Raw genomic sequence first — 17,070 nt, 5'->3', positions numbered from 1 at the left:
GGGGCAGGATCACCTGCCATCAATCTGTTTGGCCCTTTGTAGGGCTGGAATATTGCCCTTGATTGTAGAAAGGGAAATGACTTATAGCATCTCAAAACCATCTTTCTGGCTAATGCAAGGCAGTGGTGGCAAGGCTGACAGGAGTCCTGTCCTCTCCCCACAAGAGGAACTGATGGGCAGCGTTGAAACACACACAGGAAGCACATCTGGGAAATGGCTTCTGCAGCTTCACAAGGATCAGCCTGCAAGAAGGAAATTGGAGTGAAAGTCGTGCAAATACTTTCAGGCTTGGAAGTGCTGGGCTCTGAAGGGCTGTGCCGGGTATCAGACCTACCAACTCTATAAGGGGTTTAACACACTTTGGAAGCACAAAGCACTGTGGCAATGATAAAACATCAAAGCAAAACTGTCAGGCTGTGTGTTTTTCAAGGCTGCCAGATTAAAGCCTCCGAGTATTGCACAAAGTAGCCATAGTTCCTCCTTGAGAGTTAGCAAATGACGTTATCAAGGAATGAAGCAAACAGCCTTTCAGCAGGGGATAATTTGCCCTACAAACTTTATGCATGAATTAGAAAAACAAGCTATGCTGTGTCAGTGCCAGACCATTTAAGGAGAGTTTCATAAATGCAGAACTGATGTTTTGCTGCAAGGAAACCCATTTTAAGGGAGGGTGAGGGCTAAAAAAAGAAAAGTCTCCCAAAAGTCTGTGCTCAGAAAGGCATTTTAACTGCACAGATCAAAAATTAATGGCCAGGATAATGTAGTGGTGGCCAGGTCTGCCATTCTAGGTTGCAGCTGGGGAGCAACTAGAGAGCCAGGAGCAATGTGGGGTGGAGTGCTTGGAGTGATGAAAAATTACAAGGCTTTTGTGTGTTTTTAGGATTGTCAGCAATTGTCAGAAATGTAGGGAGAAGTCATTCTCTCCCACATCTCTGCCAACTCTAATCACTGAGGAGGAGGAGTACGTGTGGTTAAATGCACAGTAACTACCTGGGGGAAATGTGAAAGAGACTCGTGGGACTAGTTATTTTTCTTCCTCCTCCTGCAGGATTTGATTCCAAAGTAGTTGGTATAGTCACCTGGAGAAGGGGCTGTGGGTTTCCTTCGGAGGGTGTAGAAGAGAAGCAGTGGTTTCATTCAGTTCCATTCTGGTATCTGATAGGTGAAACAGAAGTTGAAAGGTCCTCACAGTAAATTTTCTACAAACCAATTTTGCAGCTTGTGTGAATGCTGCTTGTCTCATCTAGTTCTGGTTTCTTACCTTTGGGGTTTTCTCCCTAAATTCACAGAGTCCTTGATCTGACCTTAATAAAAAAACACAAGTGAACTGAACAAAGTCCCAGGCTTCATTTCAGATATAAATCATTCCTTTTTCTCCTAGGTGAAAGAGCAGACTTGATTAAAAAAATGAAGTGTTAATCCAGAAGGTCTGTAATTTCTGTCATACATATTACTGCAGGGCTTCTTGCACCTCATCTTCTCTGCTGGTTGTGATACAAGAATATTTGTGTGTCATGAAAAAAGCCCCATTGGAGCATGGTCTTAGGGGTTAGATTTATCTGGTTTTCTTCTTATGTGTCTCCTCTCACTTTCCTTTCTCCTCCTCTGCTGGCGAATGGCAGCCTCCTGCCAGGTGCCTTCTGACCCCACTCTGCTGTTGCGATGGCTGCCCTCCTGTTTTTTTCTTCCTGCTTTCACAAATCACTGGTTAGCTGTTTGGGAAGCCTGAAGGTTATAAACTCAGGAGATGGTTCCCCACAGCCCAGCAGTGTGTGCTTTGTGACCCTGCATGTCACCAGTACATGGAAATCAACAGTCATCTTCTGTAGGCTGTTCTGGATGAATTTCAGTCAATTTTAAGCCAAGGCCAGGCAATATCATTTTCTGGTTCAAGGATTCTTGTTACAATTTGTAATACGTAAATCTATAAAGCAATTTGCATTTTCCTGCCTATCATTTTAATACAGTTGTTTTGAATAGCAGCAATTTAATTATGATTGATAAGAGTAAAAAAAAATATTTCAGACTTCAAGGGTAGGGCCTTGGGTTTTGTTAACTAAAAAAAACAAACCCAAACCAGCCACAGTTCTACACTCCTTTGAAGAAACAAGTTTACAGTGAGAAGGTAATGGAGACTGTGCTGCTCTTTCAGGCTGTGCTTAATCAGAATGCCTCCCTAGGACTTCAGCCTGAAGGAGGAAAATAGCAATGGCTGGTACTCGAACAGGTTAACATAAATTGTGTTTAATGTCATTCTATTCACCCAAGGTTGAGCAGCTAAATGATGCTTAGCCAGGTGTTAAATAGGTATGGCTATCTGAGGTTTAGTCAATTACTGTAGACATTGCCAATTGAGGAGGGAAAACGAGCAAATAAAAATGAAATTCCTTTCTCCTTAGCACCTTACATTGCCCTTGCAATTCTCTAAATTGCTTTATAAATGCCTGTCTCTGGTCCTGTACTCTTTCAAAATACAGAGATCTCTACTGAATTCTTACCTGCTGAACCGAACCAGAGTTACCCACTTGTCCAGCAAAATAATTCTCTTACTTATTTTTCTGGTTTTCTAGCTCTTTTCCAGAGTACTGATTTATATGCAATTCCTGTAACTGGAGAGATGATTTAATAAAAACTAAAAAACCCAACAACCAACTGTGCAGTACCTCTTCTCTATAATCCTATATCACAGAAGTGGTGTTATAAAGTTTTAAGAATATACAGCTTTTTTCTTCAACAAAGTATCATTGGTCAGTATCGCTGTTTGTGCACTGTCAGAAGGAAGAAGGATGGTTTGTGTGCTAATTTTGATTGATGATTTGAATACAGCTGGTGCAGGCGGGGTTATGTATTGATGCGGTATCACAGGTTTTGAAGAACTCAGATTTCCAGCTCTGTCTTGGCAGATTTACAGACGCAGCCCCTATCGTCTAAAGGTTTATGTATGTTCACGATCCATGCATGTAATTGGCTGATTTACTCTTTCAAGCTGTTCAGTTACTTACTCACTGGTGTGAGTCTGAAGCACCACCACACTTTTACTAGCTTTCAGTAGTTGAAACTGATGTACTAGCTGGTGCTTCATGTTCTCCTGTACTTGTGCCATACTGCCTTGTTTATGAATGCATACCATTACAGGCAGAAATACTTTCAGAAGCTGCAGTGCCAAGTGTGGAGAGGCTGACTTTGTGTTACGTGCACCACAGCAGTACTGGGGCAGCCCTTGCTGAGCCCAGGCATGGGCCAGGTGCTCCTGGTAGCACCTTCCTGGCACTCTCCAACCCCCTCACAGGAAGGAAGTGGTGGTTTTGGCACTTCTTCAAGGTGACAGCACAAGTGGAATTTCACAGAACAAAAACGAGACATCTTGTACATTACTGGGGGCTTCCCAGGCCACACACCCACAGACTTGCTGCAAGCGGTAGAGTTACCAATGTTTCTTCAAGAAGAACCTCCCAGTATCCAGCTGGGGATGAGGGCATTGAGAGCAGCCCTGCAGAGAAGGACTTGTATACCTCACACTGGTGGATGAAAAGCTGGACATGACCTGTCAGGGGGCTCTCAACACCCCAAAAAGCCAACCCTGTCCTGGGCTGCATTGAAGGGAGTGTGACCAGCAGGTCAAGGGAGCTGATCCTGCTGCTCTGTTCTGCTCTCATGACAGCCCACCTGCACTACTCTGTTCAGTTCTGGGGCCCCCAATACAAGAGGGACACGGACCTGTTTGAGCGAGTTCAGAGGAGGCCATGAATGTGTTCGGAGGGATAGCGCACCTCTCCTATGAGGAAAGGCTGAGAGAACCGGCCTTGTTCGGCCTGGAAAAGAGAAGGCTCCAGGAAGACCTTATAGCAACCTTCCAGTACCTCAAGGGGCTTATAAGAAAGATGGGGACACATTTTTTAGTAGGACCTGTTGTGAAAGGACAAGGAGTAATGGTTTTAAACTAAAGGAGGGTAGATTCAGACTAGGTATAAGGAAGGAATTTTTTACTGTGAGGGTGGTGGAATGCTGAAACAGGTTGCACACAGAAGTTGTGAACGCCCCGTCCTTGGAAACATTTAAGGTTACGTTGGACAAGGCTCTGAGCAGCCTGATTTAGTGGAAGATGCACTTGCCCAATGCAGAGGGCTTGCACTAGATGATCTTTAAAGGTCCCTTCCCACCCAAACCATTAAAAAAAATAGTTATGCAGCAGTCTGTGGAGGAGAGCATTAGGTGGCCTATAGGGCTGCTACCAGCTCTGTCAGAAAATCAACACATTGCATTTTGACTAAAAATACTATCTTTGTGGGCAGTATTTGCCCTTTCACAGCGAGCAAGTTTTTCTTGCATGTAAAGGAGAAGGGAGAAATCTTGATGAAGCTGTGGTACCAAATCCGTGTCTGTTAAATGAACTGTGTTTTCATATTGCAGTTAAAATATTTGTAAGCGAAGGCATTTAGACTCCAAAATGTGAAGTCTGAAACTTAGAGCATTTCAAAGGTGGCAGCTAAACCCAAACACAGAGAAAACGGAACTCCTGCATGCTTAGGATGTCTGGAAATCCCTCACAGCTCTCAAACCAGGCAAGGTCTCTTCAGAGCTCAGGATATTGTATGTGGGACTTTCATGAGCCTGGCATTTCCAAAAACCTGCTCTCAGGTCTTTCAGGAGCACCAGCAATATTGAAAGCTTACTTCAAAAGGCAGAGATCGCAAAGGTTTTTTATGTGGCTCTTGGTTTTGCTTTTTTCCCCATAGGTGCTAATTTTTCATAGGCCGTAGCTGAGCCATGCCCCCTCCTCTTAGTCTTATTACTAGAATCTAGATGGGAGTCTGCAGTTTGCTTTTGAAGCATTAAGCTAGGAAAAGCCCTTCCTAAAGCAAGGCTTGGCACATGTACTGATGAGCCAAAAAGCATCATCTTTTTTCCAGGAGCAAGATTCCAGCTGGAACTCAGCATCTCTTGAAATTCCAGTGCAGAAAAAGGGAACAACATGCCAAAAGGCTCTCACAGATTGTGGCTGAGGTGCTTGGGGTGTGCTTCGCTGGGTTTCTGCATAGTTCTGTCATGTGGAATTGTTTCCGAATCTCAGCTCCTGATAGTTTTGTGGGTGTATTTTAAAGTATTATTCACCAGGCTATTATTCACCAGTATTATTCACCAGGTTGCAAAGCAGTTGAACAGAGGAACAACCTGTACCTGTCACTGAGCAGCCTGGGCTGCAGGCAACTGCCCTTTTCATTGCAAGGCTCATTAATGACAAAACCTAGGGCTGCTGAATTAGGTACAAGGTACTGGACCTGCAGGACAATATTCATATCTCATACAGAGCTGGAAGTCTGGCTACCCATCTGCCAAAGTCTCTGGTTCTCCCTGGATAACTTCAGTAGAAAATTCTTCGATTCATTGGGCATCTATGATGAACAAATAAATTGGCAATCCATGCTACGTTAAACCCTGCTTGGGATATTAACAGACTTTAGTATAAACTGAAATATTCCTATATATAAAACCTGTGGTTTAGGAATATCTATCCTATCTCCTCACCAGTTAGAATGTTGCTGCTGATTATTTATGCAAGAAGAGAAAAGGCACTGAAAGGAGACTTCAGGTATAAGGGGTTGTTGGGAGCTCCAGCCTCTCTTCTCTGATCTAATTCTAGTTAGCTGCTCAGCATAGCTCTGCTAGGCATGCAGAGTCCCAAAGATATCTGGAGACAGCAGAAAAGTCTTAAAGTAGGACTGGGCTATGGTTGCTCAGAGGACATGAACAAGGAGAGGATCAAGGCCAGGGAGCAGGGTCTGCTGTAGCAAGAATGGCAACCAGGCAAAGCCAGGCTTATTCCTGACTCCGTATATACCAGTTGGGCTTTGTCAGAAGGGCTCCAGCTCTTAAATCGCCTGGGGACAAATAAACATAATCCTGGCACTTCCATTGCTCATGCTAGGAAGCTGTGCTATGCTGTGGTGACCAGCCAGTGCAGGGCAAAAATCTCTTATAGGGCAGCTTTATTTAACTTTTGAAAAAATAAGGTCAGAAATTTGGGCCAATTAGTGTGAGCAGAGCTCAGCAGGTTCATGTTTCCTTTATGCAACCACATCTCTAATTAACTATCTGCATGGTTTAAACACTTTATGTAGTCCTTTGAAATACTTGTGTGCTGTTTCTCAGGGGTTTTAGCATTTAAGAGCTGCATGTGTTTTCTGCCTTAATTTGTAATTCTCTTCTCCACTTAAGCTTCAATAAAATATCTGAGTAATTTTTTCTGTGTATTTCCAATTGCAGTTGGAATTATGGGTTGGCAGTTGCGCAGGTTAGGAAATTGTAATGAGCTCTGTCATGATATAGGCTAAGCATCAGACTTCAGATACGTGTTTCATGGGTATGCAGCTCATTACATTTGGGGATCTCCTTTGTCAAAAGCGTGTGTTTTATTCTTTGACAGCCTACTGTTAAATGAAAGTAGGACTTGCTGGTTTGAAGATACTACTGATCCTAATGCCTTAATTTGTTTTTATTGTGTCTGTTTATCTTGTTTACACAGAGACTTTGCTTATGTGGCAAGAGACAAAGACACAAGGATTCTGAAATGTCATGTGTTTCGATGTGACACACCGGCAAAAGCCATCGCCACAAGTTTACATGAAATCTGCTCCAAGGCAAGTGGATTTAAAGTCATATGCATTCCTCTGTTTAGAGCTCACTGAGCCTAAATTAATCAGCAATTTTTTACGCATTGTTAGTTTAGTTTACATCAACGGCAACAAGAAACTGGATAGAGAATTTGTAAAGGGAAGGACATGAATGGCTGGAATTAATGAGGAGGGACGAGTATTGAGATTGGAGAAGGTGCTTTTGAGTTGACGTGTGTATAGAGACTGAAGGTTTTCTTGAATAATAAAGAAGCTGTGGACTGAAAATGGAAAAGGAACACAGTGCTTCAATTAATAATAAATGGTGATGTTAAACTCTGTAAATAAATCAGGCCTTGTTTGAATGCTATTATTCAGCGGTATTGTCCCACAGGACAGACAGGAAAACAGTTGCTAACATAACGTGGTCACTTAAAAAAGGGGGAGAGGGGAGAAGACTGGGTTAAAGCTACTCTAGTTACAAATACTAAAGTATCTTTATTCCTGCTTGTGGTAGTGTTGTCTGTAATGCTGGAGAGGACCGTTCTCTTCAGTCATTTTTATCTTACAGAGTTGCCACTATTTGCTGGTTATTAATTTTGATCTTCTTGCATGATCAGTTCATGAGTCTCCTCTGGACAGTCATTTCATGCAGCTGTAGCAAGGCAGCATGTCCTTTACAGCAGGCAAATCTGATTGAAATGCTTTATAGAGAGGCAGTTAAACCAATCTACTTTAAACTCTTTTTTATTCGTTGTTGAGCTGCGGTGAATTTGTGGCTGCATTCCTTTTCTAAAAAAATACTATGCTGCTCATTTTGGTTTCCCTGAAAACATGTCAGTGTGCATTCCAGAAGTAGGCTGTGGGGTGAATAACCTTATCAGTTGTCCCGGTGTGACTTGTTCCTCCTCGTGAGTCACAGCTCTTTTTAAAAAGCTTATTAGGAAACCCTTGGGGTTTAACATTCTGCTCATTTACTGTATACCTGTCATTTGCTTTTTAAGTTTTTACTTCATGATAGTGGACAGAATCAGTGATGTAGGAACTTGATGGTCTTAAGGTCCTTTCCAACCCTAACTATTCTGTGATTCTATGTCAAATTCCCCTTTGTAGACAGTTGTATTGTGTAAATGTTTTTGCAGTGCTGCAGCCATGGCTATTGAACTTGCAATGCTTTATGAGAGCAATGTGGGCATTTACTCTGTGCATTCCTGTAACATCCTGGGCAGCAAAGTTCTGCCTGGGGCAGAAGGTGGTCCAACAACTGTGCAGAGCCTGTCAGGTTTGCCTAGGCTTGGGTGTCTGAAGAGGTGCAGGTGGCAGGACAAAGGTGGCTGCTCAGGTTGGCCAAGGAGCTGCAGGCTGTGCTGGTGAAGGTTAATGCCAGGGGCTGCAGCAGTGGCTGGCTGGAGAAGCCTAGACCTGTTATGTCCATCCTTTTTCTCCTACAGCTTTCAATTCTCACATGTTTCCAGCAAAGGAAAAACATGCTACACAGGCCGTATCACAGCTGCTCTTACCCAGTTAAGGTCAACACCAAGTAGATGCTGTGGTAGCTATACACAGGGGTGTCAAAAGGGGAGTAGAGTTGTCACATATATGTAACTATGACATGAAATTCCTGGCATTAATTTTGGATTAGAGAGTAAGTAAGCATTTAAAACCATAACTAAAGTAACACGGATAAAACAGGATAGTGTTGTTAAGTAGAGCGTGTTCCTTCATAATTCAGCAGTAGATATAATCCTGATTCAGGGAAGCACTTGGCATGTGCTAACTGGCACACTGGTCCTCTTGGCTCAGTCAGGGCTCCTTCCTAAGATAGTGTGTGTTGTTTTTCATCTGTCCCTGGAACAGAAAATACATTCAAAATATGCAACCTAAAAGAAAATAAAAGGGGGGGGGGGGGGGGGGGGGGCGGAATTTTGTAGGAGCATCTTCAGACCAAGTGACATCTGGAGCACCGGTTATCTTTCTAGTTAATTACAGTTAGCAGTCATAGCATAAAAAAGCACACAGCAATGCTTCATATATGAGCTTTGGAGAACCTCTGTTATCCTCCGTGGGTCCCTTCTCAAACATGTATCTGTAGAGAGTAATCATCCAAAGTGGTTATTTTGAAGTGTTTCATTGGTGTATTTTTTTCTTTTTTGCCAATATTCTACATTTTGGGGGAAGAAGAGGTTGTATTCGCATGGGATTTTTGATTGCAAAAGAAAACATAAAAATGGAGGAAGAAATTACACAGAGCATTAGATCAGAGAGGAACATGAATAATGAACACTCTTCTTGCGTGTTAAATATTTATATTTCTTGCTATATTGCTCCTCATTGCAATTTTGCTGTTGATAAAAGTGGCTGGAGGTTTTTTTACCTTCTCCATCGATCTTTCATCTGGGCTTGGACACCACTCACATTCTTACTACAGTTAAGGAATGGTGAATAAACTGGAGGAAAATTAAAGTTGTTATTTAAAAAGAATAACCTGTTTAGTCATGTAGCTACTGACTTCAGATTTCACAAACTAAGGTTGAAATAGGAGTAAATTTATACTTATAGTTGCTACTGAACTATGTTAAAAAAATAATAAATGCTGTATTATCACTGTCACTTTCAGATTATGGCCGAACGGAAGAATGCTAAAGCTATGGCTTGTGGTTCATTGCAAGGGGGGACAAATGTCAACCTCGATGTTCCTCTGCAAGGTATTGTGTGTTACAGCTCCTATCCTCGGGGTAGTCCTGGGTTAGATGTGTTTAGTTCCTGATGCTGCTTTTGACCAAAATGGAGCATGTTGGGTGCAGAAGTCTGGAGTGTAATCCTGTCTTTTAATTATTGCATCTGACTGTAACCTCTTATGTTGATATTAAGCATTTTTATTATCTGTGTTGGCAGGAATGGAGTCCTGCTCAGTTATGTCAGCTTGTACATTTCCTCTTTTATTTTCAAATATAAATGTGGCGAATGCAGCCTTACTTGTTTGTGGCTATTTGCACATATTGTCCTTTTCAAATCAAAATACCTCCTGACTTGAGTCTGCATTAAGTTAGCCAAATCTTTCTTAAAAACACAGTATGAGCCAGTTAATCACTTAGATTCAGGGGAAATGTAGGAGCACTCCTAGGTTTCAGCATCTATTTTAGCAGTTTCCAAGGCAAGGAGTGCAAGTGGGTTATCATCCACCTTAAGGGGTTTTTGCACACTCTACTGCATGGCCAAAGTAAGTTACTTTTGCAAGCCTTTATTAGTCATTGCTTAATATTTGCTATTTTGAAAGTATTCCAGGAGAACAAACACACTTTGTGTTAGCTTTGCAGGAAATTACATGCTTCTGGATCCACCAGTTTATACTGAATACCTTACTCCTAATCCATACATCAGCTTGTGTAACTGTCTGCTCAGACAGTACTATTGACTACTCGAGGACTGTGTTTAACATATTAACAAGGATAGCATTTAAAACACATTCCAGATTTTACATAGTTATGCAGTGAATCTTAGGTCTGTTTGTCTCAGAGATGCATTCATCTATATTTTCTGTTTTTTAATATGCCAGCAATATAACATGACCTTGTTCTTAGCATAGGTCAAGAATTAGGTAGTGCAAAGTTATCCGTAATTCCTTTAGAAATTATTGACCATTGTTCTTGGTCAGAAAGAGTAAAAAATAATTTCAATCAATACAGTATCTTCAGAGCACAATTACTGGGTAAACTGTTTCATGTTATTGATGAAATAAAAGTGGTTTTCCCTGCTGTGAATGCTGATTAACAGAAATTGATTTTTGTTCCCATGCAGTAGATTTCCCAACACCAAAGACAGAACTGGTACAGAAGTTCCACGTTCAGTACCTGGGCATGCTGCCTGTAGCTAAACCTGTGGGTAGGTGGCACTTGAGTGAATTCCAAAGTACCTCGTATATTACGTAGTAATTCCAGTGGCTGGACTCTGGCTAACCAAGTGTAAATACCTGGTTTTGAAGGGTAGCAACTCTTGTGTTTCAGCCATACAGGTCACATTCAGGGCCTCAATTGAACATGTATTTTGCAATCAGAGTAATCTGGGAGTTGCAGAGAAGGCAGAGTTCCTTTCTACTCTTTCTCTGCTACCAATGTGAAGGGCCTTAGAGAACTGGAACTGCGCAGCAGCTAAACATGATGCTACCCTATTTTTAACTAAGCCAGAGGCACCTGTTTTGTTTTTGCAGATTAAGAAAACCAACTTCACAACCCTTCTCTCCATTATCAAATTAAGTTTCTGGAGTCCAAAACGTTTTCTGTACTACTATGACAATAAAAATGTTGTGGCTTACTTATGTATTTATTTTTTACTATTGCATTTTCTTCTCTTCTAGGAATGGATACTCTGAACAGTGCCATTGAAAGTCTAATGACTTCCTCTAGCAAAGAAGATTGGATGCCAGTTACTATGAATGTTGCTGATGCTACTGTCACAGTCATCAATGAAAGAGTAAGGCAGACTGGCTTGTTCAAAACTCGTTTAACATAATAATATGAGTGTTGAAAACCAGAAACACAGAACACTAGTAGAGGGAGTTAATTTATGCTAGAATTTATTTGCTTATTTGGCATTTTATTTCTTTCCAGAACCTGCAGAGGCTCTTACTGCTTTGATCAGCTTCAGCTTGGTTTGCCATTCCAAGCATGTTCTCAGAAATAAATTATTATAAGTATTCATTAGATGCTTAAATTCAGTGTTATGCTTTCTAGAAATTTTGATCCTAAAATGCTGAAGGTTAAGCCCTAAGTAAGCAATCCTAAATTCTAAACTGTATTTACATTATTCTTGGTATGGGAGCCAAGAGTAATATTAAAATCTGTGTTTCATGTCACTGTCCTTTGTAGAGCATTTTCCATTGAGATGAATACAATGAAACTTCCAAGGAATGCCTTTTATTTATGTCTGTTGATGAAGTACTAAACCAACACCTCTGTAACATAGCAGTGATAGGGGAGCGTCTTTTGGAGTCATGGTAGCCATGTTGTTTTGTTTCTTTACAAAACAAGCAGTTTTTAAAGTACACAGTGCGCTCAGTGCTAACGCTCAAAGCCTTGGTCCTCCGGTAGTAGAAGGGGAGATCCAGCCCAGGCCTGGGCACACTGGGTGCATACAGATAGATAAAAAGGAGTGTTCCCCCGCTGTTTAATCAACATAAGGCTGACAGTGAAGTGCACAGAATATCGAATAGTCATGATCAATCATTTTATTCATAACCAGAATGAAGAGGAGATCATGGTGGAGTGTCGTGTGCGGTTCCTGTCCTTCATGGGGGTAGGCAAGGACATTCACACATTCGCCTTCATTATGGATACAGGAAACCAGCATTTTGAGTGCCACGTTTTCTGGTGTGAACCAAACGCAGGCAATGTGTCAGAAGCTGTTCAGGCTGCTTGTATGGTAAGTGACCTTCCGCAAAGGCACCTCAGAGGACTTTTTCATTGCCTCCATAAATAATCAGCTTTCCAAATTTGCAGTTATATTGATTTCAAGACAGAGAAAGAACAGATAAAAATAGGATTTGTGATTCTGATATATTTAATCAGTTAAAACTCAAACATTTTTAAGTTTGAAGTGTCAGTTTAGTGAACAGTGCTCCTTTTAATCATCTTCCCTCCTAACCTCTGCAACGTCTATGTAAGTTAGAAATCTTCTCTTTCAGTACACAAGTTCTCTAATGCTGGAAAAACATTTTACTTGTAGTTGTGTTATACAATCTAGCGACAATGTAGTGAAAATAATCCTTGTTCAAGAATAGCTGAACTCAGAAAACTCTTTTTTGAGGGCTGTTTGTATGACCTAGAATCCATTGTGTGCTGAAGAAGAGTTTCTGTCCACAGACTGATAGAGCAGTCTCTTTAACTTTAGCTGGGCTGTTTGTCACAACCGGAATGGAGATTTGACTACATTTAATGAGAAAGTACTAGGAGTGTATTTTGAATGGTGTGTGAAAGTATTGGATGCAGTAAGGACTGCAGGATGCTTCTGCTTTGTTGCAGTTGCGGTATCAGAAGTGCTTAGTAGCCAGACCTCCCTCACAGAAAGTGCGACCACCCCCACCTCCTGCAGACTCCGTGACTAGAAGAGTTACAACCAACGTAAAGCGAGGAGTGTTGTCCCTCATTGACACTTTGAAACAGAAACGCCCGGTCACTGAGATGCCGTAGCTGCGCCAGAGAAAAGAGCCTCCTAACCCTTAACTGAAGATAACATTAGCTATACTAAGGAAAGTGAACTGACATTGTCTGGCCTTCCATTTCAAATTGCTGATGCTTTGTCTTCAGAGAATTTATCCTTATCGAAGCAATGTTAGACAAGCATGTTCTCGTTCTTGCCACCATCGTGTGATATGAAAAGAAGCATGAATAATTTTTTTGCTGTCAGTGAGTTACACCATGAACAATGGAAGGTCTGTTTGATTGTAAATACATGAACGTTACCTAAACTCACACAAAAAAAAAGAATATGGCCACGTCCCTCCCAGTGAACTCATGCTAAAGTCCTTGGAGTGAATGATGCCCAAGTTGCTAGTTTCACTGTCTTGAGCTGAATTTGTCACAAACCAATCTTAACTCCTACAGCACTTTGCTCTGTTTTCAACACTGGAGTAGGTACCAAGTGTTAGCTACCATTGAATTACTGTAGATTAAATACCAAGTTTTATTTTTTACAGAACTACACCTGTCAGTTTTAAATTGTTTGTCAGCATTGGTCTAGCAACTACTTTAATAACTCCCCGACATGCTTCTGAATCATGGTGTCATTACTTCATCTCCCAGTTATACATCATGGTCTTAGAGAAGAATTGTGCTTAATACTAAAGCAATGCTGAAAAATCCAGAAGAGTTTTCAGTGACTGAGTTGCAGGGTGATCTACTGAAGCTTTTCAGCTTTAAACATACAAATGCAACTGCTGGCTGTTAAATTTATTCTCCTAAATCTGCCATCAATTCATCACAAATACCATTTTTTTTCACACAGGGCTCAAACCAATCAGGAGTAAGAAAGAACTAGCCTGTAATTTTATTGTCTTACAACTCTTACAGGGACTAAACTATTCCAAACCTTTTCCATACAAGTGTTAGATGAAATGTTCAATTCAGCATCTGGTTGCACAGTTCCCCCTTCCCCTCAGTTTGTTGCTGAATGCTGAACACACCTCAGAAAAATCAGTTGTGTTTCTTGTCAATTACAGAATTCCATGAAATCTCTTTTTAATACTCTCGTGACAAAATAAGGAGAGAGTTTTTTCTAACAGGATAGTGCTTCAGGGGGTACATAGAATCATAGAATAGTTAGGGTTGTAAAGGACCTTAAGATCATCTAGTTCCAACCCCCGTGCCGTGGGCAGGGACACCTCACACTAAACCATTTCACCCAAGGCTCTGTCCATCCTGGCCTTGAACACTGCCAGGGATGGAGCATAAATAAACATAAAACCTGATTTCATGCTTTGCTCCACAGGCTTCTTATAATTGCTTTGACTTACACACTTCCGCAGGCCCTGACAAAGCCAGCCCAGTGTTGCCCCTCAAAAGTGTACCTCAGGTGGATGTTCAAATGCAGTCACGCATCTTGAGTCTCTCCCTTTGCCATCTTCTGTCTTGACCTGCAGATTGGTACAAATTTTGGAAATGGAACAGTAAAGGTGTTTTTAACTAGCATTAAAACTGTTTTGCCTCCATCTAGAAAGATGTTCCAGACTGTAACTGCCTCCCAGGTCTACAAATCTGGTCATTTAATTTTAAAAGAACATTGGCAAGGTTGTCATTGCAAAAGCTGTGTTTATTTATTTTACTATGCAACAAACTGATATAAAATAACATTTTATTTCCTTGTTTAAAAAAACTAATGGCAACATCTGGGCCAAAGCAACGTAAGAACAAAAGGGGAAAGAATGATGATTCAAGAAATTTCTGCAGTTTTTCAATACGGAAAAATAATTAAGCAAAGCTCAGCATGATGTATGAGCACGTGTCAGCTAAGGCTAGCTATGCAACTGTTAGTTGTAATTAAATTTAGCTCTCCAGAACACCCCCTGAAGAGCTGATCTCCACCCATCTCTCATCTCCTTATGAGCACAGTTCTGCACCCTGGGCGCTGAAGCAATTGTTTTCCCTCCCAGGGCTCCCATTGCTGCTCCCCTGTCCACACTGGCTCCGCTGCTGGTCAGCTGGGGGAGTAGCTGCATATGCCAGGCAGGGAGAGCTGAGGTGAGGGGATGCCAACAACCCCACTTCAGCAGTACCAGAGGTTAAACTGACCATAAGGCCAGGTTGTGAAGCATGGAGATGGCAGGTTACACACATGCTTGTTCAGTTTCTAGTGTTGATCCCAATGATGCCTGCTGGGAGCAGGGTAAAAACTCACTTCCCCTCATGACCAGGTGTGGTCATGACGCACATCCAGATGTGGTGGCAAACACCATACCTCTGGATAGGACCATGAAGTTGAGAGATAAAACTTCCTTTATTTACCATTGTGCTAGTAATTCAGATGTTGGCTTCAGTTTATTTTAAATTACAGAAAATAATTTGACAGTGTCTTTTTAAAGTTCCAGCCAGGATTTGGGATTCGCAACTGTTCTACACCAGTGAATTTTAAACCACAGAATTAAACTTTGTACTTGTATCTGCACCGTGCTGATTCTCCCCAAGAGAGATCTGGACTCTCTTTAAACAAAACCAACACTTAGCAAAGAGTAGCATAGAGGTAGTTCTGCATCGGGGTTGTCAAGGCTACCACCATCCCAGTTGCTTTCACTGGCAAAGGGTGCCATTGCAGGAAGGGCTGAAGAGAAGACAGAAGGGGATTTGAAATGCCATAGGTCACCTGCCAATGTATGTTTTGAGTTTTGTGTCTGTTCAGAAAATGTTGATTTTGCCAACACTTCAGTAGCATGCTTAACTATCTGACTGTATGCGGCCTTTTTGCTTCAGTAGAACTCCATATTCTCCAAAAGATTAAATACACGCCTAGATGTTTGCAGAACCAGCGTAACACTGCAACACTCCTTGTCTTTTGTCAAACAATATAGTACAACAGTCTTTACCATGGCCAAAAAGTCTGTCTGGGATGTGTGTTTGAGCAACTGCCACTGGTTCAGTCAATGTTGCAGCAACCCTACAGTTATCTATGCATTTTTTATAATCCCTAGTGGTTCCGTAGGCCGGCAGCCGTGTTCACTATGCCTTGTATGTCTGATGCCATATTCTAAATTAACCTGTTAAATACAGCTTAAAATATTTTTATTTTATTTATTCTATTTTTACTGAAATATCCTGCATTGTTATGTTGATGTATTGTCTTTACTGGACGTGCTCTTGTAACATTCTCCACTCTGTATACTATAGGTTGCCTAAAAAAGGCAGGCTTTGTAATTATTTGTAGTCACATTTTTATTGAAGTCTGTAGAAAAATCATGTAAAGCAAAACTAATTCCTTAATTTTTTTTTCAATGCAAGTAGTAAGTTAGAGGTAGGTATCACATCAGTCATGTCATTGACGAGCTCACTTGCAGAAGCAAGGAGATTTATATTCACAGTCAACGACTACAAGATAAAAGCCGTTCTTCTGAAATCCACAGTGCTGGCTGTAGGTTTTATTTAAGCCACTTACTGTTCCATTTGAAGGGGAGCAAGGGCGTGTGGGAGATGTAAGGCTGCAGAGGCCACCCACAGTAGGGTGGAATGGGAATAGCAGAAACTTGCATGGAAGGGCACAGATTCCAGTTGCAGTAGAAGGAGGGTTTTGTGATGTACCTGATGGGCAGCCACCTGTACCCACAGAAATAATACGCCCCTCCGTGACAGAGGACCAAAACCTATGGAAATATCCAATAGTTCTGTGTCACTAAGAGTTCTACATCCCTTTTAATTTTATCAAGCATTTCATAAATCATTTAACTAGAGATCTAAAACTGTCATAAGTCACCCATGGCAAAGAGAACTTCCTTATTTCAACAGCTAGTAGGGGCTCAGCCTTTCAGCATTACCATTAACCCAGCACTCCTTTCTTGGGAAGGTTCAATACGTTGCTAAAACTTGTGCTGTACAGTCAGTGAAAGCAGGTCTGACTTGTTTTAACAACGGTAAAGAAGAAAATGCACCCACTGTTTATGAGCAGAGCTCAGTCTTACGTAAAGCACGTGACTGACAGCAAAAAGGACAATTTTCCCTGCTGTTGACCACTTCTCCACATCTAAATGTAATCTGTTCTGAGAATAAATTTAGCTGCATAAAACAATGGTCTCAACTGTTACTGGTTCTAAATTGTGGTTATGGGGAGGGAAGAACACACCGGTGGTTTAGAGGCAGTGGTGGAACAATGGACACTTTTTTCTCTGGAAAGCTAAATCAACAGTTTCTAGTTGAAAATAACAATTGTATTACAGAATATTACTGACAAAAGGTGCAGTTTCACTGTAAAAAGTCATCAAGTC

General features: G+C 41.4%; 1 protein-coding gene across 13 annotated transcripts in view; it reads left to right on the top strand.

Moving 5' to 3' along the window:
- The window catches only part of APBB2 (amyloid beta precursor protein binding family B member 2), a 116,015-nt gene extending 99,141 nt beyond the window's left edge, over positions 1 to 16,874 (top strand). For all 13 annotated transcript variants that reach the window (XM_061471472.1, XM_061471520.1, XM_061471511.1 and 10 more), the window contains 6 exons: positions 6,524 to 6,638; positions 9,229 to 9,316; positions 10,410 to 10,493; positions 10,966 to 11,081; positions 11,850 to 12,029; positions 12,629 to 16,874. In XM_061471472.1, the coding sequence (XP_061327456.1) occupies positions 6,524 to 6,638; positions 9,229 to 9,316; positions 10,410 to 10,493; positions 10,966 to 11,081; positions 11,850 to 12,029; positions 12,629 to 12,796 (751 nt within the window). In that variant the 3' untranslated portion in view covers positions 12,797 to 16,874. The remainder of the gene's footprint in view (positions 1 to 6,523; positions 6,639 to 9,228; positions 9,317 to 10,409; positions 10,494 to 10,965; positions 11,082 to 11,849; positions 12,030 to 12,628) is intronic.
- The last annotated feature ends 196 nt before the right edge of the window (positions 16,875 to 17,070 follow it).

The sequence above is a fragment of the Pezoporus flaviventris genome, unplaced genomic scaffold, assembly GCF_033815535.1.
Source record: "Pezoporus flaviventris isolate CSIRO_AGI_PZ_B2104156 unplaced genomic scaffold, CSIRO_AGI_Pfla_v1 ptg000002l, whole genome shotgun sequence".
NCBI lineage: Eukaryota > Metazoa > Chordata > Aves > Psittaciformes > Psittacidae > Pezoporus > Pezoporus flaviventris.
Note: the sequence above shows the minus strand (reverse complement) of the source record. Positions and strands in the feature narration are given on the sequence as shown.